The 27,698-nt window shown below is 34.2% G+C and overlaps 1 protein-coding gene across 3 annotated transcripts in view; it reads right to left on the bottom strand.

Moving 5' to 3' along the window:
• Positions 1–8,338: 8,338 nt before the first annotated feature.
• Positions 8,339–27,698, bottom strand: part of LOC136028824 (serine/threonine-protein kinase D1-like) — a 171,016-nt gene continuing 151,656 nt past the window's right edge. For all 3 annotated transcript variants that reach the window (XM_065706749.1, XM_065706747.1, XM_065706748.1), the window contains 3 exons: positions 27,254–27,437; positions 23,235–23,417; positions 8,339–19,395 (listed from right to left, as the gene is read on the bottom strand). In XM_065706749.1, the coding sequence (XP_065562821.1) occupies positions 19,136–19,395; positions 23,235–23,417; positions 27,254–27,437 (627 nt within the window). In that variant the 3' untranslated portion in view covers positions 8,339–19,135. The remainder of the gene's footprint in view (positions 19,396–23,234; positions 23,418–27,253; positions 27,438–27,698) is intronic.

Genomic DNA, 27,698 nt, shown 5'->3' on the forward strand with positions numbered 1-27,698 from the left:
AATTCCTGCAAAGATATAACTTTGTTTATCGATTCTGATAAGATTAAATAAAAAAAAGTTTTTTCAACTGAAAGTAACGAACAACATTAAGCCTTAAAACGAACCGAAATTACTCCGCATATGAGGGGGTCTGTCTCCTTAATACACGCTAGCAAGCTAAAGTTTTTAAGCACTTGAAAAAGGTTCCTTGTTCTATGAAAACGGTCCCTGTGTTTTAGGAGGAGTTCTCTAAGAATTGGAGCAAAAGTTCTAACTCTAGTGTTAAGAGTGAGGTGTTTAGGAAATCTCCCATTCAATGGAAATTTTCTCAAAGAGAGTTTATTCAGGGAGAATCTTTCCCCCCAAGAATTCTCACGAAGAAAATTTGCCTCCACAGTAAAATCCCTAAGAAAATTCCTACCCCACTGACAAGTTCGACAGAGAATACCTTAAGAAATCTCCATGTGTAAGATTAATCCGCTAAAGAGAAAGTAAGACATAAAACGAATCTTGTATAAGAATTATGGCAAATTCCACACGTGAAAATTTCTCCTTAAGTCACCCCATAAACTTCCCTCCCAACAAAAATTCCTCCTTTATAAAATCCTCCCACCCGCAGAATATCCCTTACAGAACACTCCCCTCCCTTTGAAAAATTTCTGTATGCTTCCCAATAAAAAAAATACTATATTTGACAAAATGAACAAATTTCATGAATTGGAATCCTTAGCCCGGGGGACTGTGGGGGCTCATATCATACACAAAGACATAGATATTGGGCTTTTCGAATATGCTGAACAAACTAGCTATCTAAAAATTTTGATATGCGAACTTTGCAAGAAAGGCGCATGAGATGAGAGCTAGCTGCCTTCCAATCTTTTTGGCCACTTAAAAAGGGCACTAGCACTTTTCATTTGCTTTTAAATGAACCCTCTCCCGTTATTCTTGGACGACTGGTTCAACACCATGACCTCTGGGAAGAACAAAAGAAAATAAATGAAGTAACAAGTATTCGTGATCCTTCTTCTAGCTAAAAAAAAAAAAAAAATACAAAATTCCACATTTTTGATGGGCCGACTTTAGGGGAGAGGCACATGGGAAAGGAGCTGGCTGCCTTCCAATCTTTTTGGCTACTTAAAAAGGGTACTAGCACTTTTCATTTGCTTTTAAAAAAACCTTCTTCCAATATTCTAGGACGATTGGTTCAACACGATAACCTTTGTGAGAACAAAAGAAAATAAATAGAATAACAAGTATCCGTGATGTTTCTTCTGGCAAAATAAAAATAATAAATCCTACATTTTGTATAAGAACCGCTGATTCCCTCAACCTGATGGTATTGGGGAATATTACATATTATATACCTACTACATACTAATTCTAACTAGTACCTCCTATCTATCATACTAAAACCTCCCTACCGCAGCAATTTACTACAACTGGAAAACTATGATCAAAATAATAAAGTTTCGAAAAAGCAACGAAAAGGGGTATAAACAAGAAATCGGAAATTCATTAAAGGTAGTAAAGAGTGAAGCTCCAAATAGATTGAGGTGGCAGATAATTACGCAAAGCTGTCTTCGCCTCAAACGGGTTGCTGGAGCAATGTGTTTTTGGTCATAACTGCAGTAATTTATTATTCGCAAGTTCAAGTTAGACACGTGATAAATTTTATTTATTTGCCATTTTCAAAATGATAAATCATATTTTTAAACTTAACCGTCCTAAAATTTGAAAGTTTGCAGGTTTCATTAAACTTGGCTCTGCCAGTAGCTTCTCAATATGAAGTAGGATATTTATCACTGCGATTTTTTCAGGGATGCCGTTTTTGACTTGGGAATCTGCCCCTCCCTTGATTTTTTTGCCCTATTTCTTGATTATATAGAATGCTTTTTTTTGTGTTTTCTTTGAAAATTTTTTTGACCAATCGCCTCCTCCCACCCCCTACAATATTGGTGCCCCTGTCTTTTACCATCTTCTTCCAGTTTTCAATCTAACATTACTTCAAAAAAGGCTCTTGTTTTAAAGCTGGAGATGCAAACATTCAATAAATTACAAGTAGGTCACATGAAAAACTTTGGACTTGAATTTAGATAGCGACGAACAATAAATTCGTGAGCATTGGAGTGAATATTGCTGTCAAAATTGACGTTTGTGAATGATGAGATGCTTATTACAGTTTCTCAGTATATCCTACTACAGAGACATACTTGAAATTATGTCCAGAAGTGCTTGAAAATATGCACTTACATTTACCCAAATGGGTTAATATGGCAAAATATACTTATTGCAGTTACTATGATATATCCTACTAAAGAGTTAGTTTTGAGATTATTTCCAGAATTGTTTCAAAATACGTGCTAGTATTTACCCAAATGGCTTAATATGGTAAAATATACTTATTGCAGTTACTATAATATATCCTACTAAAGAGTTAGTCTTGAGATTATTTCCAGAATTTTTTTTCAAAATATGTGATAATATTTACCCTCATGTTAATTGTCAAGTACAAAATTGCTTGAAAAATGACCGTCTTACAGCCACCTTGCCTGCAAAAACATCACTATTTAGTTTGTTAAGTAGAAAAAAAAATAGCTGATTGGTTCTGTGTCCTGATTTTATATCCATTTAATGCAGTTCCTGAAAAATATCGCTTTTTTGAAAAATACGTTTTGCTTTATGGAATTTTAGGATTCAATTTAAAATCTGTCACTTTTATTCCAGCGTGCACATACTTTTTTTTTCTCAGAAATTTTAAGATTCTAGTTCAAGCATTGAATTTCCTCAATTGTTGGTAAATGTCTCAGCATGTTAGCCCTTTTGGTTAAATATTAGCCCTTTTGTTATCTCAGAGAGATCAAGATTCTAGTCCAAGCATCCAACCCTTCCAGTGGCTGGAAATTGCTGTGTCAGATTAACCCATGTAGGCAAATATTAGCCGTTTTGTTATCTCAGAGATATAAGGATTCTAGTTCAAGAATCAAATTCCCTCAATTACTGGTAAATGTTTTGCCATATTAGCCCATAAGGGTAAATATTAACCCTTTTTTTATCTCAGAAAGATCAAGATTCTTGTTCAAACATCAAATTCCCTCGATTGCTGGTAAACATGGGCTAAAATAGTCTCCCTACTGACTATTTGTGAGAGCTAATCAAAATAACACGGATATATTCAGGCTAACAGGGATTTTGGGTTATGATAACTATAAAAATATTTGCTTAAAGGGCGAGATTCAATCGAATCAGAACTGGAAACTTAGACTTTTGTGAACTATCTGAAATTGAAGAAAAACATATACGGTGTAAATTCGTCTCCCAACATGTTGCTATTGAAACTACTACCAACAACTCATTGCTGCACCAAGCCACCCGAGGTCAACACAGCAACATACGCTCCTCCTCCATTCAAATTTATTTAAACCATCCCTCTTTACACAATCCCAAAAAGTTCCAATCTCCATCATATCATTCCTTATGACCTCCTCCTATACTATTTTGGGACGACCTGCTTTTCATTTGGCCCTAGGTGGTTGACCAAAAAGTACGATTTTTGGCAATCTGCCCTACTTCTCTATAGAACATGTCCTGGCCATCTTATTATAATCCTAAAAAGCGGGAAAGAACCACGATTTTCTCGAAGTTCACTGTGTAAAATGGTGTCAGTTAGACGGGTACACAAAAGAATCAGTTAAAAATCTCTCTTAAAAACATCTAACTAATCCTCTACCACCTTTCGGAGTTCCCACGTTTCAGAACCATATTTCACCATATTCAACTGAGAACACGAGCCGCTTCAGTGCTCTCGCTAAAGCAACTCTATTTAGCTTCTGTGATGCTCAATCACAGAAGCAACAATTGCATTTGTAGATAATGTTTTTTTTTTCATTTCTTGGTTTATATTTTTATTTAACCCTATCAGGACTCTTTACACAATCCCAAAAAGTTCTAATTTCCATTATGTCCTTCCTTACGGCCTCCTCCTACATTATTTTGGGACGACCTGCTTTTCATTTGGCCCTACATGATTTGACCGAAAAGTACGAGTTTTGGTTTTCTGCCCTCCTTCATCTACAGAAAATGTCCTGGCCATTTGAACATTTTGTTCATTATAGCCCTAAAAAGCGGGAAAGAACCACGATTTTCTCAAAGTTCACTGTGTAAAATAGGGTAAGTTAGACGCATACTCAGAAGAATCCGTTGAAAATCCCTCTTGAAAACATCTAACTAATCCTCTACTACCTTTCGGAGTCCCCACGTTTCAGAACCATTTCACTGGTCATCACTGTAGCTTCTAATATTCTATTCTTGGTTCGGACACTTATGTTCCTGTATTTTCAAAAATTTTAAAACTATGAAAAACCACCATGGGCTTGGCTATTCTTCTTTTAACATATTCACAGCCTCCACCATCTTTACAAATAATACTCACTTGGTAAAAACTTGGTCAACCTTCTTGTTACCCAACATCATTTCTTCAGACCAATTCTTGCTCCCTCAACTGTCAAAACTTTCAAAAATCATTAGTTTTGCTAACATTTTCATCTAGGGCTATGGCATTCAAATCATCACCATAATTCTAGTCTAGAAAAGCTTTGCTTTTCCATTTGGTTCCACGCTCTTACATAGCCTTCGTCGCACTTCTTAAGAAAAAGTCCTTCAAAATAATCCATATAAATGGGGATAAAACACAACCTTGCTTAACTCCTAATTTAAGACGAAATGAGCTGCTAACACTATTTCCTACCTCAACAGAAGCAATTTCATTCTCGAACATAACATTAATCCCTTTAATTTATTTATCTACTATACTATAAAAAGAGAGAACCTTTGTTGAAGCTCTTCTAGCGGCAGAATAAATTGCATCCTCATAATCTATAAAGCTGAGAACTACAAGGGGTCTGATGACTCAGACACTTCTCAAATATTAATCTAAGAGTGGAAATTCGGTTTATTCATCTTCTTTCTTTCCTAAGACCACATTATAGTTCTCTTAAAATATTATCTCCATCATCTCTAGGTCTAAGAAGTATCACCGTGTTAAGTAATTTGCTTCATATAGGAACTAATTACGGGTGTAGTAACTCAAAATTGCATGGGTATATTCATGGCATGTCTGGTATTGGATTGCAGTAACTATAATTATACGTACCCTTAAAGCACAATGTCTGAAGGGGTAGCTATGTAAGCTTAACACTTTTTATTAGCTATCTTTTCATTCAGCTAACTCTCAATTCGTCTTCTCACATGTTTGGTGTAAAGGCTTTTTAAGGTAACTTGGATGCGTGAAAACCTTCACCATTTCTTTTTTTTCAGAGAACTGCAAGAGGGAGTTCCAGTTCACTAAAATGTAGGAGGGGGGCGAGATCTACTTTTCAAAATCTATGGATGGTATTTTTTTTTTTTTTAAATGCAAAATAACGCCCTTGCAGGGATGTGGTCATTCTGGCCCTGTATGGCAACATGTCTAGAAAATTCTTTTGGGGTACTGTAAAACACCTAAGAGCTTCTTTAAATTTTAAATTTTATTTTTATTAAAACAAAATAGAAGCCGTAGTTAATAAATGAGAATAATTAGTAAACTATTAATCAATCAATAAGATAAAAATAATTAAAACGACAAAAATTAAATACTAATGATGAAAACAAATTAAATTAAAACAATAGATAATCATTAGAAATTTGAAAAAATTGTTATTTACTTACTAAATTTAAAAAAATTGTTAATAAATGGAAATGTTGTTAAAATTTGGTCTGAACATTTTTTGGGAGAGAGGGCAGGAAAAGGTTCCTAATCAGGATTTTGCCCCAGGCGCGTGAGAAGCCAGCATCGCCACTGTTCTGCCTGTTTTTTTTTTTTTTTTTTTTTTTTTAGATCAATGAATCACCTATACTGCTTGACCAGTTACTGCCCTGTTGGCAATGAGGTTTTAAAGATACTAAGATTTGACTTGTACAAATTTAAGCCATTCAGAATTTTTATAGAATGTTTCAGCCAGCCAGAAAATTCTACGAAAAATATGGCAAACATTTAGCACTAGCCCGTTGCAAATAGTCTTTATTTCAAATTGTTTCTCAACTTGCTAGGAAACAAAGTTCTTGAAAGTTGTTGATGTGAAAAAACTTTAAATTTAAAAAGAGTGGAATACGGAATATTTGAATATGGCGAGAAAATTTACTTAACTTCCTAATTAATTCAGCGAAGTTGTTTTTTAAAGGTTTTTATTTCTTCATTAAAGAAAGTATTACCTTTATTTACTTTGGGGAACAGGACAGAGGTAACTCAAAGCTGCGGAATTGATTTCATCCGACCTGATCCTATTGTCGTTATAAGTTAAAAGTTATTTAATTTTTGTCGGATTTTCATTTTTACGGTTTTTTTTTATAGCTGACTTGTTTTTAAGCCAATTAGAATCTAATTACATGACGAATAAGAATAACCCAACTAAAATTAAATATTCTCTTTCAAGTAATTAATAATATTTGGATGATCTATTAACTATAAACTGTGACACATTTATTAAGATTTCATACGAACATCGCATACTCAGCCATTTACTCACAATTATTTAGATATGCTGTAATTATACATATTTAAAAAATAGATGTCAAATTTTTAGCCACTAACTGATCTCGAGAGGTTTTTTTTCGCAAATAAGATACCTTGGACAATTTCCAAAAATTAAGTTTTCACTGTGCATTTAAGTAAATACGCAAACAGTTTTCTAATGATATTGGGAATTGTTTTTTGGAATTTCTCTTTGTTTCTTTGATTTGGGTCCTTTTATGCATATCGTACATGGTATTCATGTCAGCTTGGAAGGCTGTTAAATTATAACGGTCCTTAACAACCAATAAAGGAATTTATCTTCTAATGCACCTAGTGTTTTTTTGGACATAAATCTGTTCTAAAAAGTTTTTATGGAAATTTAATCGTTGGTTTCTAGTATACATCTAATCTCTTTTTCTAGTTATCTTTTGATGATTTTATTAATATGCATGTATTTCAAAAACTTCATCTATCACGGGGATACCGTGAAGAACTTATGGTAGGCACGCAACTCTCAATTTAAAGCGGCCAAAACCAATAAGGGTTAATCTGCATTTATCTGAGGAGCCCTGATTGATTATGATTAACTGAGTAGATTCGAGTTGTTTTCCTATTGAGTTTACGATGGCTTATATTTACTAATTACGATGTTGTATGTCCATGGAGTTTTTTATTGATTGTATTTGGCTATGCTGTTTGTCCTAGGTAATTGGATGGGTGGACTGGGTCGAGACCTCGTTGAAATGCTTATCTATCTAGAATATTTAGGTAAGAAATCAGTTTTTTCTTTACCGAACCTGCAGTAAACAAACTTCTATTCCAGACAATATTACCTTAACGCAATTACTGGACGACAGCCGTCTCAGAGTGCAGAAAGATCTAGTCCTATCATTAACAAAGTAACAATAATAATTAACACAAAACACCTTCCTTCAGCAAAAATAAATTCTTAATTTCTGAAACATTTTATAAGTAACATTTGAAGCCGAGAACTTATGACAACAAGTCACAACGTTACATCTATAGATGCAACAAACCCCGGCCATTTCAAAGGAACCTTACTGTCAATCTTGATCTCTCGTATTTTGGCATAATGATCGTATATTTGGTTAGCGGATTGGTACAAATCGCAGCATGTGGGAACTAACGGCAAGTCCCATTTTCCTATACTATATTTTGTTTTTATTAACCCTTGGTTCACAAACTTTTGTTTTTTTTTTCTCGGAAAAACGGCTCAGGGACGACATTTGCAGTTAAAACATAAAACAGACCCCACCCAATCGGTCCCAGACAACCGTTTAAACGTAGAAATTAAAAATAAGATGAGCAAAACCCAGCTTATTCCTGGAAGCTTAGCATTTCTATTTTTTTAAACCAAATGTGGTTTACGGTGTTGCTTGCGGTTTACGGTGAATATACGCTGATATTTTTTTTTTTAATATATGTGTGATTGGCTTGCACATTACAGCTAAAATTAGCTTATCCGTACAATACGCCTTATAAATTTTTGACTATACTCTTTGCTAGATGCGTTTTAACGGGTGAGTTAAAACGTTTCTGCGTCAACCCTTCATAACGCAAGGAAGTCAAATAACGGACAGATCTTAACAGATCCCGGACATACAACTTTATTGCGTGAAATCTCAACAGTGTAAACAAAGGCCAACAAGGGCTTAAAAATTCAAATCCTCTCAAGATTTTCAAATTTTAGTAGTTTAGTTATTACCTTTGTTAGAAAGTGTGTTTTATCTAACATATTATCGGACCACCTTAAAAACTAAAAGAGAAATATTACAAAAGAAAACAGCGATATAATGAACGGGCTCAGTTTATTTAAAACCCACAACCAAATTGTAAAAGAGAATAAACAATCACTTTAAAGTAGCAGATACACAAAATAACAACAAATCAGGATATTCAAAAAACAAAATAAGATAAAACAAATAAATTATATAACAAAGAAGAAACAGTAGAAGAATTAAACATAGTTTATAAAGCAATGAAGCAAAACATTAGCAGCTTCTTTTGCAAAAATTTGAGACTTTTTTAAATTAAAGCTAAAGAGGTTGTTTCAATATCTATTTAGTAATAACTTCATAATAACTTATTACAAATTGGAAGCAAAAAAAAGATTGTTCTTATTACCATTATAGAAATTCGAATGTAGCTCAATAGCATAACTGGCCCAGAGAAATGTATGAAAAGTACAGCATTACGTGCTCCGAGAGGAGAGTACTTTCGAAGTCCTGCCTCCGAAAAGTTATAACAATTTTCCTTATTTCCAATAACGTTCTTTTTCGTTTAGATCTGTTATTGTTGCGATGAATAAGCCCCCCACCAGATCCAGATAATACGGCCCCCTGAAATACTCCTCCCCCCCATCTTCAATTGTTTTAACATATCAGGCATTGATAACTCAATTCATATTATGTTGTTCAGCAGTAGACATTCTTTCAGCTGTTCTAGTGTGAATCATGAAATGATTGGTCACTTACATGAAATGTCACTGAAAAGGTCACATGAAGAGGTCACTTACATAAAATGTAAGTGAAGAAATTTATATGCTAAGTCATTCAAAGATCTTCTTTAAAGAAATTTTCAGATAATTCGCTAAAATTTCCTGTCTAAGAGATGAGGTATATGTGCCTAAAAATGCACTTTCCAAAAGATTAGATCTTCAACGTTTGTGCAACCCACTCCCTCAAAAATTTGGATTTCATGCACATAAAATTACTAGTATATTATTATTGCTATACTTTTACCATTCTTTACACCACATTTCCTATTCTTGTCATAACTTCAGGACTATTCCAAGTTACCATGTTCCAGGGCAATAAAGATAAGAGGGATCAAAGTGGAAAAACTCATACATTGCTCTGCTGCCCCTCCCTTTGAGAACAACGTAGTAAACGATTTTTAACGATTATATCTTAAGAGTGAAAATATTATATACACCCTTTAGCAATTGCAGCGACATTACTGAAACATTTCCCATGAAACACTCCATAAAAAAATTGAAAAATGGTAGTTTTTGTCTCAGAAATCCCATGGTTATATGGTTAATTTATTAGTTCTATGTCCCTTTATGTCTCAAATAATAGCATAGAGAATTTGAAGGTTTAAAGACAGCTACCAACTGATACATCATAATTAACTAGATTATTCTAATAATGAAATAAGAAAAGTTAGCGATTAACAAAGTAAAATCTTGCCTAAGAAAACTTTAGACTGAACTTAAAATTATACTGTTCTTGGATTCAGAATTTCATCTTGATTAAATTCCAATGCAGATTTATTTCCCTTTATATCCGCTTGAAAAACTACAGCTTCAAAGCTACAGACGCGAGGATACTAACAGCAAGTTTCATTGTTAATTAATTAATTATTTATTATTATAATTCATTTCTAAATCAATTTATTATGATTATATTTTAATTGAGTAATATTAACAGCAAGTTTCTTTATTAATTAATTAGATTAGAGTATTAATTGAACTACAGTAATGGAGTAATTAATATTAACTAATTAATTAATGATTGATTAATTTAATAATATTTTGATTTTTTACTAAATCCATTTATTATAATTATGTATTAATTTATTATTTAATTAAATATTAACTAATTAGTTTACCTTTTAATTAATTAAAGAAGAACAATTAAAGATTGATTATGCAAAGCCTTTTCTAAAGAAAATCTGAACTCGTTTCATTATTATTCAATTCACGACTTTTGAAATTTGAAATCAGCATAAACAACTATAGATTCGAGGGGGCCAACAACACACCCACGAGTTTATACAATATTTCTAAGTAGTAGTCATCAAGACAGTTAGAAAAAGACCAATTACGCAAACCTGAACGAAGAATATAGAAAAATACATTATTTAATACATAAACAAGCTTAAGCATAACGGGAAATCTTAAAGAGCAACAAATATAAAGCAAAAAATTTAAGGCACTAAATATATGCTAAAAATATTCTAATAATAAAAGCTGCAACACCGCAATAGGGTAAAAACAAGTTTTGATAAATTATGTACAAAAGAAAAATCAGATGATAACACTCAATGGCATTCCAATATGTAAAAAAGTTAATAAAATTCTAAATTTAAATACATTGACGACAAAAAAGGTTAAGCCTAATACAAGTTAGGAGTAAGAAATAAAATTTTTGTATAAACAGAAAAGACGTACTTAAAAAAAAAAAAAAAAACAGAAAATGGGCATTAAAATAAACATTTTTTCTATTATTTCACAAGCAACTAAACTATAAAATTTACAAAGGACGGTTTCAAAATATCAAAATATACATATTAAAAACGTTGAAGTGATGCAAAAAACAAGCTTAAAGTCAGGCAAAACCTTATCCAGGCGGGGGGGGGGGGGCTAGGGAGTTTGAATTATAAAGACATTTTTGATGGTTTTTTAAACCTATTTTTTTACCCCTCCTTCCAACAAACAAAAAATCCTAGATACGTCCTTGCAGTCATTTAAATAGATTCAAGGTAAATCAAGGTAGCTAAAATCAAGATAGTACACAATAGGACGTTAAAATTCCGTACTCCGTATTTATGGTGCGTTTTAAATTTCAAGTACACCCACAGAACTCAGAATATTAAAGACATCATATGGCGCTATTTTAAGCAATCTCAGTACGTCTGTTGTTTGTGGGTAGGGAAGCAGTTTCAACAATACTTGGAGATTATTCATATAAGACCTTTGGGTTGAGCTCACCACGTGGTGGTAGAGTTGTGAAAAAAAAGTCAACGGGTATTAGACATTAAAAGCCATGCCCAGGAGACACAAAATTCAAGCTGAGAGTTATGTATTTAGATGCAATGTAAATCCTGATAGCAGCGAATAAAAAATTTCAAATCCATAACCCCATGTTTCTAGCACTTTGTTTATTTCGAGTGAACTCACAGAACTCAGAATATTATAGACACCAAAAAGCGTTATAAGTAAATCCTAGTCCGCCTTTAGTGGATAATATCGGAATAATGAAACCACTTCGATAATATCATAAACAAAGTAAGACATGTGTTTAACTAGAAAAATATGAGCAATGAGTGTTCAGGCTTTATATTCCCTGTATAAATTTTGATACATTTGAGTCGCATGTTTCAGTTTGAAAAAGAGTCGAATGTGGAGAGAGAGAGAGAGAAAGAGAGAGTAAATGTGGAATAAATGAGTAGAATTCAGTTTTGAAATGAAATATTTGAATTAAGATTATAACTTGTAAATAGCTGTGAGATTTTATGATAATTTTCATGTGATGAAACTAGTTTTAAGATACTAATTTTATTTTTGGTAATTTGAGTATTGAAATGGATATCGTAAAGAATTTAGTAATATAATTGTTGGTATTTTAAAGGAGGATTAGAATAAGATGTAGAAGGATTTTATCAAGGCACACCATTCTACTCCCTTCAGGTTTGATAAGGGAGGGTCGGATGATGGATGTTTTTTTAAGCAAAATAATTTTTATATATGTTTTAAAGGTGTTTCTACAATAGAAGGGGTGCCTTGTGGGGGAAGAGAACCCCGCAAAACCGAAAGGGAGTTTCTTGTTTTGGTAATACGTAGCAGTAAATCTTGTATTAATCAAATTGAGCTTGTCGACCCAACTTCGAAGAAATTCAAGATTTGAAATTAGTGTAGGTGATATTGAAGTTAGGGTAAATTTAAGTTAACAAAAACTATTACGTCACTGACACAGAGGAAGTACAACTGTTTAACCAGTTAAAAAAAAAAAAATTCAATACAAGGCAAAAATTTTGCTATTATTTCATAATCGATATTTAGCTTTATTCATGCATTGAATTAACTTTTTGAAATTTGCTTTGCATTTTGTTTACATTGAACAATAGCTTTAAAAAGGTATGAAAAAAAGCAAAAATGAGAATCTTTTCTATTTTCAAGCACTTTAAACCATTCTTAAAGAAAAAAAACCTAAGCAACACCACAATTCTCAATGAATGACTCGGTGACTCAAATGACTCAAACTCAGTGAATGAATAACTGAATTTTTTGTTTGAGGATAAATTTCCACCAAATTTGCTTGAAGTCCTACCTCAATAACCTGATAAACTGGGAGATCCAAAAACTGAATCTTTTGTTTGAAGATAAATTTCCACTACATTTGCTTGAAGTCCTGCCTCGATAAACTGATAAACCGAGGGATCCATAAACTGAATCTTCTGTTTAAGGATAAATTTCCACTACATTTGCTTGAAGTCCTACCTCAATAAACTGATAAACTGAAGGATCCAAAAACTGAATTTTTTTTTAGGATAAATTTCCACTACATTTGCTTGAAGTCCTAGCTCAAGAAACTGATAAACCGAAGAAACCAAAAACTAAAGTCCTACCTCGATAAACTGACAAACCGAGGGATTCATAAACTGAATCTTATATTTCAGGATAAATTTCCACTACATTTGCTTGAAGTCCTACCTCAAGAAACTGATAAACCGAAGGATCCAAAAACTGAATTTTTTTAGGATAAATTTCCACCACATTTGCTTGAAGTCCTGCCTCGATAAACTGATAAACCAAGGGATCAATAAACTGAATCTTCTATTTCAGGATAAATTTCCACTACATTAGCTTGAAGTCCTACCTCAAGAAACTGATAAACCGAAGGAACCAAAAACCAAATTTTTTGTTTGAGGATAAATTTCCAACACATTTGCTTGAAGTCCTACCTCAATAAACTGATAAACTGGGAGATCCAAAAACTGAATCTTTTGTTTGAGGATGAATTTCCACTACATTTGCTTGAAGTCCTGCCTCGATAAACTGATAAACCGAGGGATCCATAAACTGAATCTTTTGTTTCAGGATAAATTTCCACTCCATTTGCTTGAAGTCCTACCTCAATAAACTGATAAACTGGGAGATCCAAAAACTGAATCTTTTGTTTGAGGATGAATTTCCACTACATTTGCTTGGAGTCCTGCCTCGATAAACTGATAAACCGAGGGATCGATAAACTGAATCTTTTCTTTCAGGATAAATTTCCACTACATTTGCTTGAAGTCCTACCTCAAGAAGCTGATAAACCGAAGGATCCAAAAACTGATTTTTTTGTTTGAGGATAAATTTCCACCATATTTGCTTGAAGTCCTACCTCAATAACTGATAAACTGGGAGATCCAAAAACTGAATCTTTTGTTTGAGGACGAATTTCCACTACATTTGCTTGAAGTCCTGCCTCGATAAACTGAGGGATCCATAAACTGAATCTTCTATTTCAGGATAAATTTCCACTACATTAGCTTGAAGTCCTACCTCAAGAAACTGATAAACCGAAGGAACCAAAAACCAAATTTTTTGTTTGAGGATAAATTTCCACCACATTTGCTTGAAGTCCTACCTCAATAAACTGATAAACTGGGAGATCCAAAAACTGAATCTTTTGTTTGAGGATGAATTTCCACTACATTTGCTTGAAGTCCTGCCTCGATAAACTGATAAACCGAGGGATCCATAAACTGAATCTTTTGTTTTAGGATAAATTTCCACTCCATTTGCTTGAAGTCCTACCTCAAGAAGATGATAAACCGAGGGATCCAAATGCTGAATCGTTTGTTTCAGGATGAATTTCCACTACATTTGCTTGAAGTCCTACCTCAAGAAACTGATAAACCGAGGGATCCAAATGCTGAATCGTTTGTTTCAGGATGAATTTCCACTACATTTGCTTGAAGTCCTACCTCAAGAAACTGATAAACCGAGGGATCCAAATGCTGAATCGTTTGTTTAAGGATGAATTTCCACTACATTTGCTTGAAGTCCTACCTCAAGAAACTGATAAACCGAGGGATCCAAATGCTGAATCGTTTGTTTCAGGATGAATTTCCACTACATTTGCTTGAAGTCCTACCTCAAGAAACTGATAAACCGAGGGATCCAAATGCTGAATCGTTTGTTTCAGGATGAATTTCCACTACATTTGCTTGAAGTCCTACCTCAAGAAACTGATAAACCGAGGGATCCAAATGCTGAATCGTTTGTTTCAGGATGAATTTCCACTACATTTGCTTGAAGTCCTACCTCAAGAAACTGATAAACCGAGGGATCCAAATGCTGAATCGTTTGTTTCAGGATGAATTTCCACTACATTTGCTTGAAGTCCTACCTCAAGAAACTGATAAACCGAGGGATCCAAATGCTGAATCGTTTGTTTCAGGATGAATTTCCACAACATTTGCTTGAAGTCCTACCTCAAGAAACCAATAAACCGAGGGATCCAAATGCTGAATCGTTTGTTTCAGGATGAATTTCCACTACATTTGCTTGAAGTTCTACCTCAAGAAACTGATAACCCAAGGATTTTTGCTTCAGACTTTGACAATAGTTGCACGTATGTTATCTGAATAGAATAAGATAATTTCAGGATGGTTACGATAATAGATTTATAATAATTACGTTCATTACGAATCATCTATGTGTTTGCATTAATCCATATATTGCCGAATTTTTAATATTCAAAATCCCAAAACATATAAAGGCCAGGGGTGTCTCTTTTTTGACCTCTAATTGATAACAGAAAACTTTATGTTTATGTTCAATCATTTTAAAGACATTGCGTTGTTTTAAAGCAATAGTGTAAGTGCAAAAAAAGAGCTTCTCTACTTCATTAATTCAACACTTGAAACTCTCATGTAACACAAAGATGTTAATCCTCTACTTTTATACAGTTATTTAATAGTCATCACACTAAAATTCAAACACAATGCATTTTGATTTTGTCAGTATTTGTGATTGTGAAAGGAAACCTTTCATTTCTGATGTATAAAATAAATATCATACAATCAATGGCGTTGTCCTGCTTGGAAAAAAAATGTCAGGGTTTCCTCTCTTACACCATTCCTGTAGGCCAGGGGTGACCAACTGTAGGTGAAAGGATTCTTGTGAGTATTAAAAAGGGAATCGGGGTTATGCTAAATAGTATCTCCTAAAAGGGGGGCCTCAAAGATAAAAAAAAAAAGCAAGGTCTTGAGGTTCAAAGGAGTAAGGACTTGGAAAAGGTGGGAATGCACGCGTACTATACGTAAGAGCGTAAAAAAAAAATAATGAAGAAACAAAACTTTTTCTTATTATTCAAGAAAGTTGGTGATAAATTAAAAACTGAAGTTTCTAAATATTTTAACCAAATTCATGATTCAAAATAATTTCATGTATATAGTAGATACGAAATAGTCAATGGTAATAAGACTTGACTTCCGTGACGTGGAGTAATTTCGCTGAACGATTTATTTTTTTAAGGATAGAAAAAAGTCGTAGTTTAATTGGCTTAGTCCGAGCGCCCATTCATTCTTAAATACAAAATGTCTCAGCGCTGTATAGACATAGATCGCGGCTAAAAATACATTTCTCGTGCATTTAATTCCATTCGATTTCATTGCATTTCCCTGTCATTCCAGTCCACACGAAGAATAGCTCGTGTCAGAGAGTTATGGGGAAACATCAAAAGTTATGGAAAATCCAGAAAGTGGGACGTATGACTCAGCTTAATATCTGGAAATGGCCCCAAACACTCAAAACAACCCCCCAATGAAAATGCTGTACCCGGATAGAAAGTTACAAATAAATCAAATCGAAATAATTTCTTGGATCCCACTATCTTTCCATTTACAACTGAAGCGAATATCTATCGATGACAGGTATTTAATTTTATTATTCATAGAGGGTAGCCGTTATTTTTTTTTACCAGTTATTGATAGATATTTCTTTCAATTGTAAATTGAATATAGCCTTGTTCGGCTACCTAAGAAGTCTTGATTTTTTGAATGAATTTTTTTTTACCGGTTTTTTAAGTTTTTTTAAATTTTAATTTTTAATTTTTTTTTTAGTTTTAATTTTAATTTTTAAAAGTTTAATTTTAATTTTAAAAGTTTTAAATTTAATGTTTAAAAGTTTTAATTTTTTTTAAGTTTTTTTTTTTACCGGTTTAAAGAAAATGCCAACAAAAAGTTGTATTTAAAAAAGAATGATAGTAAGTTTTTGTACAAAATGAAATTTTTCTTAATTCATTTTAAAGCATTCTAAGCTACCCAAATATTTATAAGAATTAAAAGAAAAGATATAAGAAATAAATCTTTTGGATAGCTTTTTGAAAAAGATCTCTTTGGCATAGCTTGAAATTTCTTATATCCCTTTCTCTTTTTTTTTGTTTCTTTTAAATTCTCTGAAAAAATAAAACTACCCATAAGAAAATTTAAACTGCTGAATTTGGCTTTTATTCTCGAACATAAATCTGGAATTTTTACAGGCAGATATTCAGAATCCTTATAAAGAAAAGCTAAACGGTTTTGTTAAAGCCTCTAAACAAATGAAAACTTCGCTAACAAGACTCATTCTTCCAGAGTTGCCCCCTCCCTTCTCCCCTACTGGGTAAGACCTAGATAATAAGCAGGAATAACAACCGTTATCTCTTGTTTATTGAAACAATTCGGAGTAATCAAGCCCCAGAAGCTTCAAAATGGATTTCAGAAAGATTTTTTTTTATATTATAGGGTACTAGGTATCGTCGTGTCCAAAACCAATGTGTGTATTTGATGTGGTAGATCTATCAGGGTATATTTATCTATTTGTCGATCTGAGTATATATCTACATTATTTTAGACAAGAGCAAATATACGCTCTAGACTTATTTGATACATTAAATACGTTTTTAAGATCTAATTAAGAAAACAATTCATAAAATTATCTATTTTGCGCTCATTTGCGAATTTATTAAAGCAGTTGCTTTAGATCTAAAAAGCAACATTAATAAAATCCTGCATCATAGGCAGGTTCAGGACCTGTTCAATAAATGAAAAAATATCTCAGTAACATATCCATCAGTAGCGTAGCCTATATATTGAGAGGGTAGGAATAAATAGTTAAATATGTTTCCTGTTTTGACCTAAATAATACAATTACGAAATTACAACTTCATTCACAAAGTTCCAGTTTAACTGCATCCCGTGTCCTCACTCTCCTAATAATGCTTAAATATAATCTTAGGCTATGTCCAGAAGTTTGGTGATTTTGATGTTTTTCTTCCAAATAACGATAAGAGCAAGGCTGAGAAACTATAGAAAAACACTTAAAAACAATGGGAACATCTTAAAAAATCGCAAATATTAAAGAACATATTAAAAATACATATTAAGGAAACTCAAAAACGCTGGGAGTCACGGCGAGGGTGAATTAGCCTGTGAGTCAATCTCAGGTGGTTTAATCCTGTGACAAGTTTGTAGTAACCTATTAGTCTTCAGAGATTTCATTCGTAGAAGTAACAAATGAAAGCAGGACAGTAAAAGATATCAAAAACTACGTGTTCGGTGTTGATGAAGATCTTTCTCTTGCAGAGATGCATATAGGTAGGGAGAAAGGCGATAAATATATATGAGAAAAAAACATACGTAAATAAATAGGTTTGCCTCATTCCAACCATGGTCCGAATTCCTGGACAAATAATGAGTTAAATCCTAAGAACGCACTCATTCGTGTTCCTATCTACTCTTCCGGGAAAAATCCAATCATTAAAGTAAAATCATGCTATATACCTGAATTCTATATTTCTAATATGAAAGGGAAAATAAGCTTTCTAAAATAAACTATTAAAACTACAATAAACTTCAGTTCGTTTTTGACGATTAGTTAGGTGAGTACACGGGAGGATTGATAAAAACCATCTTGTGGTGCTTCTGAGAGTAGTAGGCCCAAACAGGAACCTACTACTGTTAATTTTAGCCACCATTCAGACACTGGCAGTCTAGCCCAACATCTGACCATGAGGCAGAGTATTTTGTGGAATACGCTGCTGCGGTTAAATAGATTGAAGCCAATAAGGGCTACCAAAGTCATACCCGGGGGCCCATAAGGACCCCTGGGAAAACTCAAGATTGGGGAAAATGACGGTGGACACCTTGACACTACAAAATAAATACAAAGAGTGAATAGGGATAGGCAAGCCCTATCTCAAATTACCATGCTCAAGGGGGGCCCCCAATAGGCCAGCGTTTATTGTTACTGCATATGATCATTTGTTTTGTTATTATTTTTTTTGGGGGGGGGAGGGACTGGGCGTTTGGGATCGGAGCCTAAATTAGGTAAGCCCATTTTATCTCTGATCAGACACAGAGGCAGACCAAATTTAGCCTAGGCCTAGGAGTAACATAATTCACACTCAGAACGATAAAGGTTCGATACAATCATTGGTTTGGTTCACGAGAATAGAATAGTTCCATGAAATAAGTTTTAACAGTACACTTCGCCACTCCCATAGAGACTGAAAAAAGAACTTGGACTAGATTCAGCAGAATCCTGCGGTCAGATTTCACCGCTAACCCAAAGATAGGCTAAGTTTTAGGATGAACTTTTTCGCAATGGATAAATGCAATAGCCACCAACTAGCAAAAATCTAATCTCGTTTCCTTTTTCTACCTCCATAGACACTACATTTTAAATGAACCATACGCTGATAGTCTAATTCCCTCTTCTGTCAATGCTTTCAAAGGCATAGAAAAGATTGTAACCACATGAAATATTATAAAAAAAAATTCAAATTCACTAACTAAGGTAAAAAAGGCTACAAACTTAACAACACAAAATTAAAGTCTCAATTTTCCGTACAGGCCGCTGAAAGGATCCGTACCGATTTGTCCATTATCAAGGACATGCTCTTTCCTGTAAGCCTCCCACCTTGCATCATCAGATTCATGGGTGACATAACGGATACCCACTTGACGTTCGAGGTCACGTAAGTCACACCACGTTTGATAGTCCTGTAGCCATGGGTGAATCAAAGTTTTATCAACAGTGAATCGCTTCATTTGCTTCACTTGTAACAGGTTGTTTATAACGTCAATAGCTAGAAAACACGGAGAGAGTTACAGACTATTCGTTTAAGGTTTATCCGCATAGAGTACTTTTTATAAGCTAAAATAATGCAAAACTCAAGGCAGAAGAAATAAACAGACGAAACGGAGAGATAACTAAAGAGAGAATTCATAGGTAGGTAAATGATTACAAATAAATTACCTTCTCAAAACGCAAGAAAAATAACGGGATACTGTTTCAATCAAAATTATATAGGCTATATCAACATACTAGTATTTCCATCATCGTTCACGCTTTTCTGATGGATTTATACAAGTTTATATACCTAGACAAATCTTTTGGACTTAAAGGACTAGTTCCGAAATAGTATTTTCCAGAAGAAATAAACAGACGGAACGGAGAGATAACTAAAGAGAGAATTCATAGGTAGATAAATGATTACAAATAAATTACCTTCTCAAAATGCAAGAAAAATAACGGGATACTGTTTCAATCAAAATTATATAGACTATAACATACTAGTATTTCCATCATCGTTCACGCTTTTCTGATGGATTTATACAAGTTTATATACCTAGACAAATCTTTTGGACTTAAAGGACTAGTTCCGAAATAGTATTTTCCAGAAGAAATAAACAGACGGAACGGAGAGATAACTAAAGAGAGAATTCATAGGTAGGTAAATGATTACAAATAAATTACCTTCTCAAAATGCAAGAAAAATAACGGATACTGTTTCAATCAAAATTATATAGGCTATATCAACATACTAGTATTTCCATCATCGTTCACGCTTTTCTGATGGATTTATACAAGTTTATATACCTAGACAAATCTTTTGGACTTAAAGGACTAGTTCCGAAATAGTATTTTCGTCAACTGTTTTTTTTTTATGAATACTGGAATTTTTACCAACTATACCATTTTTTTTTAATCTCATATGACTCCCTCTCATATAAACACCCTTTGTTGCGTTTATAATAGTGGTATGTTTTCTTGTTCTTATTTCTATAGACTATAGACTTCTATAGACTATAGACTTCTATAGACTATAGAAATATTTCTATAGGTAAGGTTCTTCGAAAGCCATGGACGGGGCAATGAAGCTATACAAGGTTTGGTAAATCACAAAACTGATTCTACTACAGACAAATTACGCATTTTAGAGTCAAAAGCTACGCTGCGTCAAGCGTCTTTTTTTGACTGCCACATCTTCATTGTCTTTAGAAACATTAGCCTGGCGTGGTCCTCGTTTTTATAGGTCGATTTTTCAATTCTTCATGAGAAATATGTGTATTTTTACACAGAAAAAATGTAATAAAAAATAGTATGAAGCTTGGAAAAACTGTAGCTATTAATTTTCTTTTTTCCAAAACAGTATATGGCAATGCGCATGTTCAAGATATTCAGCGGTTTGAGTATTCCCAAGACGGTCAATAAAATGTTAAAGATGACGCCTAGAGAAAAACGCCAAGGAACGTTAAGGACGGACGTTAAAGATGTATAAGACGTTTCTAATGTCAGAAATGGGTAAAACACGGAGAAAATCAGTAATCTGTTCCGGGTAACTAATGGTTGAATTGCTGAAAGCACAGAAAAAAAATACGTATGGTAAACTATCATAGTAATTTCACTAAACACAAAGTGTGTACTGAAAATAGCATCAAAAATTCTGACAATTAAACAAAAAGAAGCGTATGAAATAATTTGTATTGCATTTGAATATTATTCAACGTTTATTTAATTATTTACATAGATATCACTAAGCATAATGCTAGTAGTATAAAATAAGAACAGTTACTGCAACAACAAGAAGACTTGCTACAATAATCCCAAAACAATCAGCTGAAAATGAGGTTAAAAAAGACAAAACCAAATAAACGCAAAAATACAATAAATAAATGAAAATACTTGACAGCTTACAGCATTGTAAACTGGTTTACATACAATATTATACTGACCAGTCTATGCTTAAATACTTGCATATTAGGTAACTCTCTTACCTCTGATGGAAGGCAATTTTCCCCTTCAGCTACCTTTAAAAAATGTAAAAAAAAACACAGTAAATAAATATATGATCCGAACTTTTTTGAAGCAGTCTCAGCAACTGATGAATCTTGGTTTTTCATTTATGGTATAGTAACTAAGCACAAGGTTATGTGCTGCAACAACAGTCCTTGCATCGAAAGGGTCCAACTTCAACGACCACGAAAACGGCCATATTGAGCAAGCTACATTCAAAGTCTATACTACTACTACTACTAACAACTCAGCACTCCTGCTTTTTGTTTAGCCCTAGACGTTAACTAAAAAGACGTCTTTGGCAATATCTCACCCTTCATCCACAGAACGTACCCTTTAATCTCAGCCTTTGTCTCGTTATACTGTTTGAGATACTGTCAGTCAGTCGGGTACCCGAAACAATCCGAAGGCAATTTCTCTTTGAAACATATAGCAAGTCTTCAATAATGATCGTTTTCTTTGGTGCCCTTGGGATAATATGTCCTGACTAGATCCCTGAGGGGGAAACTGTTAATCAGCATAACTCGAGTTTCCTGCTCAACTCTAGGAGAAATTACCCAAAGTGCGGGCATAAAAGTCACAAATTCTTTATCAGTATAAGGCACCGGCTTACACGGTATAATCAGTCAAAATTTATAGGCAAAGCCAAGTACAAAATGCCAGCATCAAATCATTTGCCTTATTTCCCTTACCTGGCATCGTGTGACTTCAATCTAGGCAATCCCCTAGGCCATATCCACATTAAAAGAGATGAGATCTAAGACGGCTGAACCCATGAAGAAAAAATCACCCCACACAACAAACATACTCAGAGTTTTTGGAATTCCGGAAATTATCGAATACCGAATTTTTTTTTAGCGCAACTCATCAAACATGACGTAACTTACCGCACAATCGTAACACAACGATAAGATACACAGTGGGGAATTTGAAGAAGGCAACAACTGAGCATGCACAAACTCAAAATAAAGGGTTTTATAGCATGCGTCACCCTTTTTTAATACCGTACCTTGTATGCAAAATCTTGACAAGATAATCAAACTTTAAAGAAATTTTATATCCAGACCACATCAAAGGGTGTGCTAACACGGCAGCGTGGCAGAGGATAAACGCATAAAAGGTTTAATCCCTATTGAGGAATAGGTTCATATAACATGGTATCAAGATTGTTTCCCTACAAGATTGTTTCCCGACATGAAGTGTAGGTTTCAAAACCATTATATGTATACTACCATTACAACGTGCTAAGAGAGCGGAGACCAGACTGATATGCGCTGTATAAGGTTTTTCTCTGGACGACCCCTAGTCCTTAATCCTATTTGATGTTATAGTTGAAATAGAAGTTTATTCGGTAGTGAATTACATGCCGAGTGGGAGGATGTGCTGGTGGCAGCTGAATACCATGAAGACTGGAGATTTCTTATCGATACCCTAGGCCCCTCCAGAGGCACATGAGAATCTAAACCTAACGAACTATCACAAACAATTTGTTACAGCTTCATGCCAACAGAGGCCAAAAAAGCGTTGAACGCTCCTCCTCCACTCCCATTTGACAAATCTCTCTCGCTACCCTTTCTTGGTAATTTACCGTTTCTTTTAGATTTTTTACAATTCCCTCTTTCCGCTCCATTAGAGAGCGATTCGCTTATCGGTTGGCCCAAAACGGATAGCCAAATGCGTAATCTTTGGCAACCTTTCATCGTTCCTCCGTAAAACGTAGTCTAGTCGTCTGAACCTTCCTTTCAAATAGCCCTAGAAAATGGGATCAAATTGAATTTGCCCACAATTAACTATTTGATATATGACCACTAAAACAGAATTAATAAATGAATGAAAATTTAAACATACCTTCAGATGAGATTTCTTTCCAAGGATTGGGCGGATACATAAAGGCGGCATTCTGAATCTGATCATTTATATCTTCATCTTCATTAAAAGGGAATGTACCAGAAAGACTAACATATATTATTACTCCAACGCTCCACATATCTAATGGTCGATTGTAACCTTTGTTCCGAAGTACTTCAGGTGCTAAAAAAGAAAAAGACCTGTTTTATTTACTTTTTATAAATTAATTTCAACATTATTTTTGATGGGTGCACATATAATAATTCGATAAATCTAAGCACACCACAGGGGTGCCACTGAAAATTTAACACTAAGCTAAGACTAACTTGCAATGTCCGAAAAAAAGAAGATATTAAATAATGTAAAACTTAACATATTTTTGACGTTAATGTTTAATATATGTGCTTTTCCCAACATCCCCAGTTCCAGGCTGCAGTTTGCAGACCAATATGGTGAAAATCCAGTTTGGGGAAAATTCCCCAAAACTGGTAGCCCTGATTCACGCATACTCCAGGATCAGTGGCTTAAATTAGCATACTTTTAGGTAATTCAAATACAGGGGCTACTGAATCAATTGAGACAATCCACCACTAAAAAAAAAATTCTTAACCTTGCTATTCTCCTTTTTTGTGAAGGAATACTTTCTAAAGTAAAAGTATAGAAAGACAGCTTGAGAGCTTGCAAGGCTATGTAAAAGAAGCTTTCGACAATGCTTCATATGTTGTCATTACAGACAGGAGTATCATTTAGGGGAGGGGCAGTTGCCCACCCAATAATGCGAAAAAAAAAATATTATATACCAATATCCCATGCCCCTTGACTATCCAGATATGGACCCCTTTTGCCCCCCTCTAATAAAATGCTGGAAATTCATCCCTGATTATATATACCTTTTTACAAACTATCTGTAACTTTTATTCGTTTCTAAAAGTTAATTTTACCTGCTCTTGTGACACAAACAATCATGCAAAACAACGTAGGAGATATGAGATTTTAATTCACACGTGCTTCAAGATCAGTGGCGTTAAATTTACACACGTTCAGGTAGTGATTAAAAAAAAAATCCTAACTTAACTAATCCTAACCTAAAGAAACCTATGGATTCAATTGATTAGGTAATCTTGGATAGAGACAAACTTTAAGGATATGATTTTTCTTCAATATCCAGCATAGAAACCTCTCTAAGCCATGACCATAGCCTCCATGTGGACAAGTTCCAAATTAACCACTACCATTACTTAGTACCAGTAATAAGGATGGAGAGGAATGCTGTTCCTCTTCAACGTTTCTATAAGCTCATCGTAATTACAGAGTCTCATTGAGCCTCCTGCAATTTCACCAACACAGTCTATGAGTCTGTGAGACTACGATCATTGGAGCATTTCTCATTGATTTTGTCAGTTATTTGATGTTCTGGGCCTTCAGTGATTTCGTTCCGTATTTCATGTAATGTACCATCCCCTTTACGGATGTTATTTTAATTTAGATACATAGTAGCATCAAAATAAGACAAAAATACGACTACACACATCAGCCACTAGAAATTCTAGTTTTTTAAGTAGTATATCGAAATTGATGAACGGACATTCAACCTTCACCATGGAAAATTCAACCAAATGGCGTCCAAAAATCCAAGATATATACTATCGATAAAAACCTTGATTTCCGGCTTGCAGCGGTAGCTAGTAACCTAGTACGAGACCATCACATCCCATTAAAAAAAAATAGCCCATAGTTGTTTAAACAAGAGTCAGATCAAGAGAAGAAAGTACACTATTAGAACCGCCCTGTCCAATACCCCTGTATAGGAAAGTAACAGTCCCTTGGCTTGAATAACGAAGAAAATTCATTGGCTTGAAAAAGAAGAAAAGTGGCTCCACCCACAATATTCTGCATTAACGGCATCTTTTGTTTACCGTTATTTTTCATCCTCATTTTTCCTTATTTATTTTATGGCAGGCCAATGTGGTTTAGGAAATTATCCTCATCTAGCTCGGCACTGGAATATCATAGAGAGCTGTTCAATGGCTCATTCTAGCGGAAATTGCAACATCAGGTGTTTTTTTAATTATTTGGGTTGCAACAGTAGCTTGAAATCTAGTAAGAGACGATCATGTCCCATACTAAGAAATATAATAGACCATAATAACTCTTTAGAACTACCAAAGTCTGGAGTTAACCAAATGAAGGTAATTCTAATCCTCTAAATTGCATTGACAGCGCACCTGTAACGTAGCTGTCACACATGTTGGATTAGTACCGAAAGATTTTGAAATTATTAAGTTTCGAGACAGGTAATAGTCACGTCCGTTGATAAAAAGTGAATATATGTTCTTCGTTGATTTAATGTCACACCTGTCTTTAAGAACTTGATGTGAAAACCCCATATAAACACTAATTCACTCCTATTGCAACTAGTAACGAAATTAATTAACGACGTTTCTAAGTTCGTCTTCTCTTTAGAGTGGCAAAAAAATCGAGGTATGTCTGCTTGAGCATTAAGATAAATGAGAAAAATTAAAATGGAACTAACCTTATACACGTTATTACCCCCCCTCCCAAAACGAAAGATCCTAATAACCGTTATTTATCAATTATGACAAGCTACAATACTAGTTAAGACTGCACTTTATTTCTTTAGATTGATGAGCTTGACTTAAGATCATTGTTGACAACTGTCACGAATAAAGTGTGTTCGCCCATAAAAATAAGGTAAAAGGTAAAGAGTACGACATTAGACTTTGCAGTCCCTACCGGGGGTGCTGATCTCCGTTTCTTGGCCCTTCAGCCAGGAAGTGTAATGGGGGGACTGGGGGCCAACCCTCCTGTGCTTTCTCACACCCTTCCTGCTTACCTTCCCCAGATTTCTCCAGGTACCCATTTAGAGCTGGGTCAACTCTGGCTGAGCTTACAGAGTCACGCCACTGACCCCCGTCTCAAACTAAATAATTGGTTACACTAGGATTCGAACCCTCGCCCTCTCAAAAGTCGAATGAAAATTGCTCATTATCTACAGTATTCTTTGATTCTCCCTAAGTAGCTGGACCACTTAGGAGAAAACAATAAATGCTCATAATAGCGAACATGCAGAACTTGCTCGCAAACCTTGGATGCTCAATAATGGTCACGAAATAGTAGAAACTGAATCAATCGCTCACAATATATTCAATAAAGCCCTAAGTGAGGCCTAACACAGAAATTGGCAATGATTCGGGATAATTTTTCAGTTCTTAGCATACTCTTTGAAATTTACTCTTAACAGTTAACTTTACGCTTATTCGTTCTATTTATTGTGCTTTCTAATAATTTCCTTTAGCTAAATTGTTTCCGTGCACAGTTCTACAATTTGCTTATTATCTCGATCGGTATTCTTTCTATTTAATCTATCTTTCTTATTTCTATTCTATTTCCTTTTCCCATTGTTTCTATTTTTGCGCTCCGTTGTGTCACTTTATATTTAAGCATTATAACGTACTCCAAGTTGTAAAAAATGAATGACTACACTATTATGCGCTTGAGTTACTAAAGCATTTAGTAAAAACAATAAATACTCGCAATAGCAAACATAGACAACTCAGTCAAAAACCTTGGACGTTAAATAATGATCGCGAACCTATTAAAAAACAACTGAATGATCGCAATTTGTTCAATAGAGACTAGGTAGGGCATAACAGAACGAAAAATCTACTATGATTCGGGGCAATTTTCCAGCTCATATCATACTCTTTTAAAATTGACTATTAACAGTTAACTTTGCTCATATTCGTGCCACTCATTGTACTTTTTTGTACTTATTAACATTTCCTCTGCTAAATTGTTTATGTGTGCAATTTTTTCTCGATCCGTATTGTTATTTAATCTATCTTTTTTATTTCTATTCTATTTCCTTCTACCATTCTTCCTATTTTTGTACTTTGTTGTGTCACTTTATGCATTAGCATTATAACATACTCAATGTTGTCGGGGAATGAACGACTACATTATTATACAGACTAAATAAATCTTACAAAAACACATACCAAGATAAGCCGGCGTTCCGACAACAGATCTTCTAAAGGACTTTTCTCCAATAATACGAGCAAAACCGAAGTCACACAGCTTAACTTGAGGGAATTCAGAATTGGAAGACAATAAAACATTTTCAGGCTTTAGGTCACAGTGAACAATATTCTTCCCATGAAGATGCCTCAAGGCCACTAGGATCTACAAGTGAAAATTTATTGCGAGGTTATTAAGGCCACTAGGATCTAGAAGTGAGAGGTTGTTGAGAGGTTATCAAAGACACTAGGATCTAGAAGTTATATGCTATCAAGCCCACTAGCATCTAGAAGTGAGAGGTTATGAAGGCCACTAAGATCAAGAAGTGAGAGGTTACCAGAGAGGTTATAAAGGTCACTAGGATCTGGAAGTGAGAGATTATTGAGAGGTTCATCGAGGCCACTAGGATTAAGAAGCGTGTACCGA

The sequence above is a fragment of the Artemia franciscana genome, chromosome 7 (genome assembly GCF_032884065.1).
Source record: "Artemia franciscana chromosome 7, ASM3288406v1, whole genome shotgun sequence".
NCBI lineage: Eukaryota > Metazoa > Arthropoda > Branchiopoda > Anostraca > Artemiidae > Artemia > Artemia franciscana.